Source organism: Charadrius vociferus, unplaced genomic scaffold, assembly GCF_000708025.1.
Source record: "Charadrius vociferus isolate BGI_N301 unplaced genomic scaffold, ASM70802v2 scaffold240, whole genome shotgun sequence".
Taxonomy (NCBI): Eukaryota; Metazoa; Chordata; class Aves; order Charadriiformes; family Charadriidae; genus Charadrius; species Charadrius vociferus.
The window spans coordinates 354,672-368,153 of NW_009646417.1; the positions used below are offsets into that span (position 1 = coordinate 354,672).

Consider the following 13,482-nt stretch of genomic DNA (forward strand, 5'->3'; position numbering starts at 1 on the left):
CCCAGGACTACTGCTGTTACTTCTTGAATCAGACTGCAGAAGTATTCTATGGTAAAACCCAGTTCTTGGATATGAGGTTAGATCACTTCCCAGCTATAGCATATAGCTGTTGATCTTATAAATCCTTAAAGGGAGGGTGCCAGGTAGATGAGAACAGTCTTTTTTCAGTGGTGCCCAGTGATAGGACAAGAGGTAAGGGGCACAAACTTGAACATAGGAAGTTCCATCTTAACACGAGGAGGAACTTCCTTACTTTGAGGGTAGTGGAGCACTGGCACAGGCTGCCCAGAGAGGTTGTGGAGTCTCCCACTCTGGAGACATTCAAAACCCGCCTGGATGCCGTCCTGTGCAACCTGCTGTAGGTGACCCTGCTCTGGCAGGGGGGTTGGACTAGATGATCTCCAGAGGTTTCTTCCAACCCTGACCATTCTGTAATTCTGTCATCTGCCAGCGCCATACAGCAGCATTAGCTGATCTTCTTTAAACTGAGATAATTAGGGCAATACTACCCAGCAGTGTGTGACACTGACACCCCCCACCCCAGCCTTCCCCCTCACTTTTATTCATGTTTCCCTCTACCCAAGATTTCCCATGTGCAAATGGTCACGCTTTCAGGGCAGTGACAGCTGTTGGTACTGCAGGATTGACTCTGATGTAACAAAGTGATACTGATGAAAATCTGGTATTACCAACATCCAGCTTCAATAGAGAAAACACAACTCATTTGTTTAGGAACTACAACAATTTCCTATTGCTACAGACTTACTGGTGACATCTCTAAACCAGGCTGAACAGCTTAAAATGTGACCTGTCGTCATGGCAGGTACCATCCACGGGAGAGTGTGACAGCAGAGAAAATAGCCCGTCCAACACTGGTGAGGTTGCTTCATCCGGAAGGGAGGGAACAGTGGTGGGAGATGTTGGATTCAACCAGCAGTGTTCAGAGCTGCACACTCTGTTACTCCCCAACCTCACAAACCATCTCTGCAGTGGGATGTGAGTGGCTATCCTCGTTAGGGTGATGCCATACAGGTCACAATCACAGTTGCATCAGGTGGAGGGACCCTGCCCTTGCACAGCCCTAAAAACAGTGTATCAGAAACGCCAGGACAACAATGGTTTCTATAAAGATGTAATGAAATTATATGAACAGTTACAGTTCAGAGTCCACTGGGATTCCTTGGCTTTTAGTTATTGGAGAAGATGCAGTTTCCACTGTAGATTTTTATTGAGTTTTGGTGGAATAAGTAATTCTGGATCTGAAAGGCAAACAGGACAAGTGTCAGAACATAAGGTAACAGCAATGTGGTTTCTTCAGGAGCTGTGAACTACTTAGTTTGCTTTTCTTTATATCAAAGGACTGAGAAGTCTCTGACACATAGCATTTCCCTTTAGTGACCGACCACCATCCTACAGGGAAGAGTGCCCCTGGCAGAACTGCTTGCAGAAATCAATCCCTGGGGCAGATCAAGCCCCTCTCCATTAAGTGTTACTCTTCAGAACGAGGGGCAACAATTCAGACAGGAGTACAATTCAGACAGCAGTTTTAGCACAGGACTTCAGAGCAAAGAAAACCTTATTAAGGCTGTTCACTTGCTGCAAGGCAGAAGGGTACACCATAAAGAAAAGCAAGAAAGCCCTACAACTGAATAAATGCTACAACTGTTGGCAGATAGCAATGCTTGGAGAGCCTCAAAGCTCACTGACCTCACTGACATTTCACACCCACACCTCACTCAGAGGGTCGACTAACCTTGTACAACAGGAGTCATCATCATCTTCTGCTGATAGGCAGCCATAATGCTATTTGCAGTTGAATTGGGTCCCAGGACCTGTATGAAGAAGCAATACTCATGTTCCAACCTGCACAAAGCAAGGCTAAGAGCAGGAATACCTACAAAGAAATCTCTGCTGTTACTCTCCAAAAGCAGAAGGAGCTGCCTGCAGGAGACCCTCCAGTACAAAGTGACCAGGAATATGCGGTCAAAGCCCAATAAAGTGTCCGAAAAGTTAACACAGAGGCAGAAAGAGACAACTGCTTTTGGACAGCTTCACAGGACACAGAACCCTTACCCCAGCACCTGCTTCTTCACAGCACTGTAAGCGTCACGACTTGGCAGGACTACTTTCATTACAGTGCCAGTAATATTTAAAGTTCACTTGAGAGTCTCAGCGCTCTGTCACACAGAACAGTTTTAATCTGTCCTTAGAATCTTGCTTGTCAGTAGTTAGGGAAGAGATACTAGGGGATATCTTGTGTTCACCATGAATGTTCAGAAACTACTTATTAGAAATGCAGACTTTTACTTTGGAAGGGAACCAAGTTCACTCCTAGTGATTTCCTGAAGCTTCTAAGCTGAAGCGCAGAAGCTTGACATAAACCTTCTTTTTGCAATATATTCCTTATGATATACTGATTCAGACTAAATTGACCAGTCTGGTAGCTTTTCACTTCACAACACCAGGCCAGACAACCACTACTCCACCACATACATATGCTAACACTTCAACCATCAGGCCTACAAAAGAAACCAGTGTTCCTATGTTCTACAGATTGCTTACAATAGAGCTTATAAAAAGAAGTCACCACTAGGACAAGGTAACACAAGGCTTACCAGACCTCATCGTGTCCAATGTGGCATTCAGTGCAAGGGACACAGCAGACTACCTGTTGTACACACCTAGAGTGTACAGACTTGGCAGGTACTGCACAGAATATCTATTTGGCCTCTACAGAAAAAAAAGCAGATCTGCAAAGTGAGGGAAGGATTCTGGACTCTTTACTGGAGGATGCAAAACGCTGCTAAATATTTGGTATTGTATAGCAGGCATGATGGGTATTGTGGGTGAGCACAGACCGGGTTGACAGAGCTCTGCTGCAGGTCTGGAGTCCAGATTTCTGGGATTGAGGTCTCCATCAACTGCAAAACCTCTTCCAGGAGTTGCTGCAGTGCACCAGCTTGCTCATCATAACCAAACAGCACAAGCTGCTTCAGAAGGATGTGTATGTCTCCTGCAGAAGGGAAGAGAATCACAAGCAATAGCAACTAACACAGGTATGCTAAATAAGCAGCTATATTTCTCTGGTATCAGGGCACAGGAAGGGGAGCAGCAAATGAGAACTGGTTCTGTCCCTACCCAACCCCTACAGTGCCTAAATACAAATGTGAGATAAATCTGTTACAGCACTGACAAGATATCACTTCTCTCCTCCCAAACTTCAAACTTCAATAGCTCACACTATTACGTGTTCTTCCAGGCAAGAGGCAGATGAACTAAATCAAGGTCCAATGCAGATGGTCTTATGGACCAGGCAGCTTCTCTCCCCAGCATATGCATTAAGAAGAGGGGGCACACTGCTTCAGCTGTCCTCACAAGCTGCTGAGTGGATTAAGATCAAGTGGCCTACCCTTCACAGTCTCAACAGCACGAACATTTTCTCCTAGGACTTCCAGAAGGGCCATATCTTCAAATGGACTGCCCTCCTTCAAGCTGTATCTCTTGCGCTCAGCCTTGCGCCGGTTCTTTGAGGATCGCCTGGGAAAGGAGGATGCTTAATTATAGCATGCACAACAGGATTAGCTGTAATGGGGTATAACTGTAACAGTCTGAAGGAATATCCTTTGTGGTATGAAACACAAGGCAGTAGTTGGGCTGCTTCTCTGCTACAGAAAGGACTGTTTTGTGTTCCAGCAAGGTTAAAGCATTGCTCTAAGCACAAAGTAGGGTAAATTGTTTGGCAGTAGTCACCATCAGGGAAAGCTGAGCTCCACTTAAGTCAATTTGGTGTCAGGGTCTGTGCTTGCCTGTGCACATTTTCATTTCTGCAGTCTCCGTAAGATATGCACTAATACAGTTCAGCTCCTTCCCCTTATCACAGGAAAGCAACTTCTAATCACAGGCCAGTACTAGTTGCATAATGTTGCCAAATGATCAGCACACTCTGACACAGGTATGCTGAATACCAAGGTTGCATTCCCTTCCTCTTTTCATCTGGGCCACAGAAAGTGCCTTAAAAAGTCCATGCTTTCCCCACAACTGTATTTTTCCACATTTCAAATAGGGAATTCAGAAGCGGTCACACAGAGTACACTGGCCTCCAACACCACACCCCACACTGCAGCTCCCATTCTTAAGAGCACTTAAAAGCAACACAGATGCCTACTATGGGAAGACAGCGGTATGAGATTTATTAGCAACCCCCACTCATCTAGTGCAAAACCTGGGACAAAGAGCACAAGCCACGTGCACAAGCTGTTAATGTCTGAGGAGCTCTGCCCATATTCTGTGTCAAGTTTCCTACAGCCAGCGATTCTGGCAGCATGCCCGACACTCACAGAGCCAGCTCCTGCCCAGAGTCTGTGCTCACAGCTCCTCTGCTGGGCACTCAGCTCCTGTTGCACTAGTAGCTTCTGGCATTTTCTGCTCTCTCCCTCACAATAACAGTTAAAATAACCATGAAATGCCTGTAATTAAATCAGCTCCTAGGCACGCACAGCTGTGAGGAGGAGCACGGCAAGCATTAGCAAGCTGCCTTCCCAAATGCTGATGCCAGGGCAGCCACTACCTAATTTGGAGGCAGATACCTACGCTGATATTCTTGAATTGCTGTGTGAATATTTGCTGTTCATGTCACTGGCTGTCACAACACTGCTGGTTTCAGAGAAAAGATCCAATTCTGGGCAATTTGGTGTTTCATAATCTGCAAAACATGTTAACAACTGTCACAGATAGAAAAAAGGTCACAGTTATTCCAAACTTTCTGGGTAATCTATATAGCTTGTTTGAGAAGCAGCTTGGGCTGATTGATTCTACCCACTGGCATTTTGGAGCCTTAAAGCTCTCAACCCCTCTCAGCCAGCATGTGAGAAGAAACATGAATTGTGAGAAGAACACTGCTCATCCGCCCTGGTGGGGATTGTGATATTATACAGCACAATCAGAGGGATGACAATCTCAGTGCAGCAAATCTGGACCAGGACAAAGCATTTGGCTCTCAGAAAACTTCCCCGAGCCTGTGTGAGCTGTCAGCTGATTAGGCCTAGTAGGTACTCAGCACAAAGGACATGCTGAGTGCTGTCTGACCCATCCAAGCTGGCCCTGTGGAGACAATGCTGTGTCATTCTGAAGAACTTTCAGGTGCGCTTTGATTCCATGAAAGCTGTGACACAGATAGCACTGAAAATGAAGCTGTCTTTACAGAATGAGCAAGGTCAAACAACCACAGTCCAAGTATGGTGTGAGGGGGGTGAAGAGTGCTGTTCTACTGTTGTAGACACCACTGGAGTTAGAAGACAGCACAGCTCCTCCAGAACAAATGGATACCATAAAGAAAAAGATGATTGCGGTTACTTATGCAGAGAAAGTCATATGCATTTCAATACCAACCCTGCAGACTCTCACAAGCCTTCTCCTTCAGCTCTCGGACCACTTGTAGGCGACTCTTATGGTGAAGAAATGCTGTTTTCTGAGAATCTAGGAACATGAGCTGACTTTTCTGAGCTGCTCAATAAGAAAATCAGAACATGAATATTTGTTCAAGAGAAGCAAAAAAGCTTTTTTTTTTTCTTTTTAACAAGAAGTCTGAAGGAGTACAGTCCTTCAACAAACTCAGAAGTCAGGTGCAAAGTACAGAAAAAGACTCAAGCGGAAGGAAATTCAAAGCTTATAATTGAGGAGCCCACCAAACAAGATGCACCTGGATGCAGAGTGAATCAACCTGCCAGACAAGTATTTTCTACAAGAGTCTGTTTCTGATACAGGAAGAGCAGAAAGCTCTGTGGCTGAATCTCTTTACATTAATTAGATTCGATTTAAAATAAAAAAAAACCCCTCAACTCATAAAGCCTACTGCCCATAGCATGAAAAGGAAAAACAACTAATAGTAACCAGCCATCCTTCTTGGATGGAAGGGAGAATACAGCTATCAAAGCATATTTTTCAAAAACTACTCATAAAAGCTTATAGGACAGTCAGACATTTTCTTAGTCCATAGCTCTGCAGCCACATGTGCTTTGGAACAAGGACATTGCTGCTTGTTCATGGACATGCAGACACAGACCTGTTTGCAGCTTGTGACTGTGAGGTCTGGAAAAGCTCAACAAGAACTTGACTAAGCTAAAAAGAGGCCGTGACACTGCAGAGCTTCGAGCTGCATTGAGTACAGTCCAATGCAGCTAACTGAGCAGCATCAGCTGGGCAGAATCAAAGCATCCTTCCATACAGCTTCCAGTATTGGAGTGCTGTGACTTCCCACAGACCGAGTAAAGACCTTCTTCAGCCTCTATAGCACAGAGAAGTCTCAGATTCTTTCACAGATTCACCTTCCAGAATAGCAGGTTTGAAGTTGGTCTCCAAGATATCCAGTCGACCATACTTGTGAATCTGGATCAGGGAAAGGAAACAAGGTATGGTTTAAGAATCTAGCCCAGATCCCATCCCTCTGTTCTTGCACTCTAATGAAGTATTTCTGTTGTCTTGTAGTTAGAATCTTAGGCATTTTTCTTAGCATTAAAGTTGTTAGCATTAAAGTTAGCTAGGCCCGTTAAGTATTGGCATTAACTGAACTTCTGATACAGGGTCTTGCTACGACGACTTTGTTATGTACTTGGCCAGATGGTCGGCCTTGGGAATGTTTCTTCACAAGTATCTCGGTTAATTAGTAGAGGAACTTTTTGCGACGTTCCCATGGATAATGAGGATTTTATCCTTGAGTTGTAAGAGGAAGAACACCTAATCCAGGAGAGCAAGTATTGTTGTTGTTCTTTAAAGTGAAACATCCTGGAGCATATGAACCTTGAGGATGCTACTAATCTACCATGTTTTGAAAGGTCTAGCCAACTTCGCAGAAAAGTGAAAATTCTGGGTGTCCTAAGCTCAGCTACCTTCATTATAGTACTAAAAAGTCATGCCCATAGGCCAAGACGACCCTTGCCTGGGTGGAGACCCTTCCTTTGCACAGGCTCAGTCACTGAGGAATACAACACACCAAATATTATAATAATATGTAAATTACTAACCAATCATTGTAACTGGGAGTGTGCTGCCTTGTAGCTTTCGTGTCTAAAGACGACGAAGAAACCTGCAAGAGGTGTGCATGATTTTTGGAAATATTCTACCGTGCACTCTGGCCAGAATACAGCAATGTCTCCTCTCTAAACTTAGTCTCTGTGTTTTGGACTTAGACCTCTTTTTCAAGTAACATTTCCACTCTGGTTCTTGTGTTCTGAAATGTCTTACCAGTCTTAAAGCCTCTTCCCAGAGAGCCCCTTCTAAGAGCAGGAGAACAGCCTCTTCATAGTCCTAGAAGGAAAGAGCAACCATGTACTGCTACTGATGCTAGTAATACACATAGCACCTATTCAGATGCACATTTCTCTGCAGCAGTTATCACAGTCAGGACAGGAAAACACTACTGTGCCAGGTACTATGAAGTGCTGACATTTTTTAAAAAAAAAAAAAAAAAAAAGAACTATGGTTCCTTCTCCCATGCTAAGCGGAAATCCCTCTGGAACTGTCTTCCTTACTCCAGTCCTCATGCTTCAGCTTTCAGAGACAAAAAAACAGAGGCAGCTTCATGAATGGAAAAGCTCAGGGACACAGTATTCACGCACACCCTGCTCACTGCATCACCTGGACCTGCTCTGCCCTTCCAAGACAGCCTGTTTTGCTGTCAGCATGCATGGAGTCACATGTGGCCCAGGAAAATAGAGAAAACACAGATGGCATTCTGACAGAGGATATTACTGGGGCACAGACAGGAGGGTGATTACATTACCTGAGTGTACTGCTCCAGGAGTATGGCTGCCTCTGCATGCTTCCTCTGATCAACTAGTTTTCCTACAAAAAAAGGTGGAGTTCAGCTTTTCAGGAGCAGCTGGATTTTGTGCCACAAAACAACAAAGTAGAGGAAAATCCCACCCACTGAGGCAGTTTCTACCTGCTCAACACACTTACTCAATCAGCCCAGTAAAAAGAATGGCTGCCTGATGCCAAGAATTCATTAACTTGCATCATCAGCAGCCAGTTGCTTGTGAAATTGCCAGTGCACATCCCTCAAGGCCAGCTGGAGAATGTTTTCCCCAAGTTTAAATCAGAAATAGTGAAGAGTCTCTTAAGTGGAGGGGGCCAGCATGTAAAAAGGAAATTTCTCATGAAGCTTCGGTGTATTGCACCTTGGTATCTGCAGGGAGCAGTTGGTTGTCCATACCACAGAAAGCAGGCAACAATCAAGCTTGTGGGATTCAGGACTTCTAGTCCTCTACAAGTCAGAACCAGCTTTGGCACTGGTTCATATGCTAGAATGCAATGTAAGAGAGCAGGTGATACACAACACCAGGAAAAAAAATGAAATTACCCAAGCAAAGCAATCTCATCCAAGACAGTTTGTGTCTGTTCATTTCATGAAATTACAGTTGTGATTTAAGAGGGGCAACAGAAAAAAGTATTAAAGGGAAGACATCCAAATCACATTAGGTGACATAAAAAGAAAATAATGGAATATCCAGCTCTGGAAGACTACACTCCCAGGAACCATATTCCCACTGCCTAAGTGGACCCTTCATAAACTCTGCCTCTGAGTAAGGCAAAAGTCAGGATGATGCTCCATTTCTCTTGCTGAAATATATGCCAGGTCCACAACACATCTCATATGTGCAGTCTCATACGTCCTAGTGAGCGCAAATTCTGAGACCAGCTACCTTTTTCTCCTGCAGCAGGACGGCACATAGCTTTACATGTACCAGTTGGTCCTAGCTGCTAGCAGGCTTTAAGGAGAAAACATGAAGATGCAGCTCTGAATTATGCAATAGCCTTTAAGTTCTGTGACTAGGCACAGTACTTATGTCAATGATGCCTAGAGGCCTCATTCATGTCAGTTCAAACAATCTCCATTCCCTGAGGTTAACCAGGGAGGCAATCTGGAACAGCAGTTCAGCAACCGGTTGCAAGGAAAAAGTGCAAGAAGCAGTCAGCATGGGGCAGTCAAGGCCACAGCTAGCTTGGCAACTTCTGGGTACCTACCAGCTCAGCTCCAGCATCTTTTGGTTCCTTCGAGAAACAGAAGTGATGTGCAATCACACAAACCCTTGGAAAACATAGGATCTTTGTTCTCCCTTTAAGAAAAATGCTGCTGAAAACTGAGATTTTTTGCTAAATTTTAGGAAAAATCAAAATGAACCAAAAATAACAGCAGCCAGTTCTGCTCTGCACACTTCCATCTCCTCCAGGCCTACCTGCCATGCTCCGTGCCAGGCTGGACAGCTTATCCTTTGTGTAACCAAGCCGTGACGCCATGCACAGGGCTTGCTGCCAGCTACCGCTATTCTGAAAAGCATCAAGTGCTTTTGCAAAGATGCCAGCACGAGCAAATATCAGTGCAGCCTGTTCATATAGCTGCTTTTGAATCAAGGACTCCCCATATGCATCGCTGATATCCTGCAAGAAAGGGACAAAAGAGAAATAAGATATCAGCTGTAGAGTCAGTAGCAGTCCTCCATTAGTAAAAATTAAGTGCCCAACAAAAAAAGCTTATTTGCCCCTCCCCCAAGGAACCTCCAGGCACAATATTCCTACGCCATTTTGAACTTTAAATCAAGCCAAGGGCTGATGATTAGCACAAAGACATTTCACAGAGCTAAAGCAAGAGACACAGGGAGGTACCTAACTGTCCAAGCCAAAGGCTGGGTAAACTACATAATGCAGGAAATCAGCCCCTTCTTCCCCACTTACACGAGAGGTTTTTGTTAGTATGTCTCCCTGAACCAACATACTCCAGGAGTCAAACACTGGCACAAGGGAGGATGCAAGCCCTAAAACTCTACAGGCACAGGCTGCTGCAAATCAATATTCTGAGCTTCACTATGCTATTCAAACCTCACAATCTCCATCAAGAAGGGACAGGTGGATTTAACTGGAAGAATACAGAAGGAATAAAGACAGACTCCCAGTGAGCCAGAGTCAGGAGCAGACGTCCCTGATGAGGAAAGAGTCCTTTCTGCTTTCACTGAGTTACAAACAGAGTTTCTGTATTTCCCCTCTTAAATCTTTATCTACTTCTTTTACAAAGGCTTGTGTGTTGTGTATTTACAATATCTAAATGAAATTATATTAAATGCATTCGTTTACATCTTACCTCAGCCTTGGGCAAGCTATAGTTCTTCAGTAATACTGAAACCAACAAGGGACACTACACGCAAGGAAACAGCCCATCTACAAGTGCCCCAAGCTCTCTAGTGCTCTTCAGAATAGTTTAAGGATAACAAAGTGTCTCCACACAATTTGCAAGTGCCAGACAGAAAGCTGGCATCACAAAGGTCAAGACAGGAAGAAAAGTCTTTCTGTGGTAACAGGAGTTCTCCAGCACAGCACAAGAGCAGCAGAAACTGGACTCCCAGGTGTCCTCCAGGTCACAGGATCAAAGAAATGACAGCCACTCCTTTGGTGACCAGACCTCACAGGGTCAGTGCTGAAAGTCATTCCAGCTCTTATCTCAGAGGAGGGTCTCAGACAACACAGGAATAGCAATGACCTGCAGACCTTTGAACGCAAGCAGCTGCTGTCTCATTCCTGCCATCACTCAAGTCGCTGAGGATGTGGCAACACACGCGTGACTGAATGAAAAACTTACATGCTGCAGTTTCACATGCTTACACACCTTGTACTCCTGAGTGCTAGAGGGGTACAGCTTCAAGGCTTCACAATACTGATTCTGATCCTTCACCAAGTTCAGAAATTCAGAGAAGTGTTCAGGACCTGCAGAAATAATTTATTTTTCATAGTAATAAAAGAGAAAACAGATGGCTCTCGTTGGTCCCAGCCAGACTGGGTTCTTTGCATTAAGAAGCAACTAGAGGTGCTTGTGTGGAAGAGCAGAAAAGCACCTATTCTATTACTGTAAAACCAAGGTGTTCACTTCGTTGTGGTTTGCTCCACTTTTGCCAGCAATATTAACTGGGGACAAGTCACCTACAACAGGAACAAAACAAGACTCATGCTTCGTGATCACAGAGCAGAAAACATTCTCACTCCTTTCTCCCTGCTACGCTACAAAAAACATGCAGCAGAAGTTAACCATGCACTACAAGGAGGAAAGATAACCATGTGCAATCCTTCTCTTTCTTCAGCTATTTCCCTGCAATGGCTCTCCAAAATGGAAATGTTCCACTCCTTAGAGAGACACTGGATGTGCAGGACACCTACCACATTTGCTGAGGTGCCCAAGAGCTTTTGTGTATCTCTTCAAGTGTCTGTCTATTGTATATCGCTGATAATTGGTTTCCATTTTCCGGAGGGTATTTAAGAAGGGCAAGTATTCTTTTGGGTCCTGCAAAGAATAATAAAAAAATCGCAGCTGAGCTAATATGGTGAGATCCTTATTTGCCCCCATCTTCACCAACAGACGGTCCCATATTTGAAATTGCATGACAATACACTAAAAAGGCTTTTTTTTTTTTTTAATGTAAGCCATCTTAAAGAATCAATTCTGTATATGTACTCTTGCCAGGAATGACCAACTTAAATTACTGGTCTCCCACATGGACTTCAGCAGCATCTAAAGGCTGGTGACATTTAAAATTCAAGGCTGTGTATCATATCAAATATTGTTTTCTATTAGCTATTATCACGTATAAATTTGCAGCTGTAAAGCTGATCAATTTCCTCCCCATCAAAGGTCATAAAACCTGTTAACATGAATAGGGTGTTTTAATCGACAGACAGCAGGCTCTGCTGTAACATTAGGAAACTATGAAGATCCTTATGAGAATTTCTATTCAGATTTCAAATTAAACTGGCTGGAAGATACACACTATTATCAGGGTAAACCACCAAATAAGCAAGAATCAAAAGAGTACAAAACTGGGAACATAAGGCATGCAGTCACAACACTTTAGACCATGGTCCCTCCCTTCCCCAGAGCTACTTTGCCGTGCTGCTTTAGAACAGCTATTTCACCTTAAGGACAAGCAAGTTTCCAAAGCTATGCTCAAGAAGTGCTAAGGGATGCAGAGACATGCCGTCTTCCCAGCACACAGAGGACTTCTGAGTAACTGGAAACCTGCCTAGGTAGAGAGCTATGACTAACAAAACATGTGGGTTTATCTGCAGACTACAAAGAACCTTTGGGAAATGAGAAAAATAGTTCCCTGGCTGGAACTATAAGCCAAGACCTTTTGAGACTTTTCTGCCACCATGATGACTAAATCAAAGTCATACGTCCCCAAGGAATAATCATACAATTCATTGACATCCACAAGGAAAAGCAGGTACTTCAGTGCTTCTTCTGCACTCACAGCTTTGACATCTGGAGTAGCGCTTTCTGTAACGAAAAGAAGCGTATGATCAGTTATACCATCAGCAGTGGAACCCTGCTCTTAGGGAGGGATGCATTATCAAGCACATCCTTGACACCAGACAGAGACCATCAAACAACAGCTCGTTCCTTCTTGCCAGAGGGGTTAGTTTGCCTTTCCTGGGCAACTTCAAGGACCAGCTCAAAGCATAGTAACTTGTTAAGCGTACAACAGTGACAACACAGAAGTATCAGCACAGAATAAAAGCAAAGTTTGCCAGTTTGAGATACCAGGACCCAGAATGGGAACCTCCTATTCCATGCTGGGATAACCTGAGTTCTGACTGGAAAGAGAAAACAGCTCCAACTCTGGGCTATCTGCTGACACACCTAGATTAAGGATGAGCTGAGGGCATGTACAGCAGCGTATCTCAGCTATTATGGTGCTGTTCCATTAACACACAACTAGTTTCAAGTACATTTCGGTTTTATGGCTGACTCCGTGAACAGCCACCTTAAACTAATTTTCAGGGTGAACCATGCTAACAATGAAAGCTCCTGCAAACCCCCCATTTTCAAAACTTTTGAGTTCCTGATACAACACCTCGAAGATCATGAACCTTCTGGAGAGCAATTTCCAGTTCTGGAGGACTTTTCTTCACGTGTGCTGTCAGTATTGATAGGCAGTATCTGAAGAAAACAGAAGCAGTAAATAAAAAAGCAAGAAGGCAGAAACACTGCTTATTCCAATTTCAGCGTAGTTTGTGCAATTTTGAGTTTACATTTTCATAACAAAAACCACAACTACTCAGGTATTTCAATCTTTTTAAGGGAAGGCAGGAAAAATGGGAAGACAACAGAATATACCAAAACTGTTTTTCTACTCAGCGTGTCTCCCCAAACATGTCACAAGACTGGAGGTGCATTTTGAGTAGAACGAGCTTCGTTACCATGCCAGCCAGCATAATGGAAAGATAAAACTGCTCTCAGAAGGCTCAGATAGCTGGACACAGTTTTCCAAATCAAATTTGGCATGAAAATAGTCTTTTTTATAAAAGGAAAGCTTTCTAGAAGGCTATTTCCACTTTCATACATTTCACATTTACTATTTCAAAATAGCTTTCCCAGCTCAAGGGATGGTCTGTTTTCTGAAAAAGTTTGCTGAAAAGTGTCAAAATTTTCAGGGTTCAGCA

The 13,482-nt window shown here is 43.9% G+C and overlaps 1 protein-coding gene across 1 annotated transcript in view; it reads right to left on the reverse strand.

The window, feature by feature from the left end:
* Window positions 1-1,110: 1,110 nt before the first annotated feature.
* The window catches only part of IKBKAP (inhibitor of kappa light polypeptide gene enhancer in B-cells, kinase complex-associated protein), a 34,282-nt gene continuing 21,910 nt past the window's right edge, over window positions 1,111-13,482 (reverse strand). The window contains exons 25-38 of the mRNA XM_009880767.1: window positions 12,894-12,979; window positions 12,168-12,316; window positions 11,200-11,323; window positions 10,655-10,752; window positions 9,234-9,435; window positions 7,778-7,839; window positions 7,240-7,302; window positions 6,324-6,384; window positions 5,389-5,502; window positions 4,591-4,702; window positions 3,410-3,537; window positions 2,859-3,013; window positions 1,754-1,832; window positions 1,111-1,259 (exon numbers count right to left, since the gene is read on the reverse strand). Coding sequence (XP_009879069.1) covers window positions 1,192-1,259; window positions 1,754-1,832; window positions 2,859-3,013; window positions 3,410-3,537; window positions 4,591-4,702; window positions 5,389-5,502; window positions 6,324-6,384; window positions 7,240-7,302; window positions 7,778-7,839; window positions 9,234-9,435; window positions 10,655-10,752; window positions 11,200-11,323; window positions 12,168-12,316; window positions 12,894-12,979 — 1,501 coding nt within the window. The 3' untranslated portion in view covers window positions 1,111-1,191. The remainder of the gene's footprint in view (window positions 1,260-1,753; window positions 1,833-2,858; window positions 3,014-3,409; window positions 3,538-4,590; window positions 4,703-5,388; window positions 5,503-6,323; window positions 6,385-7,239; window positions 7,303-7,777; window positions 7,840-9,233; window positions 9,436-10,654; window positions 10,753-11,199; window positions 11,324-12,167; window positions 12,317-12,893; window positions 12,980-13,482) is intronic.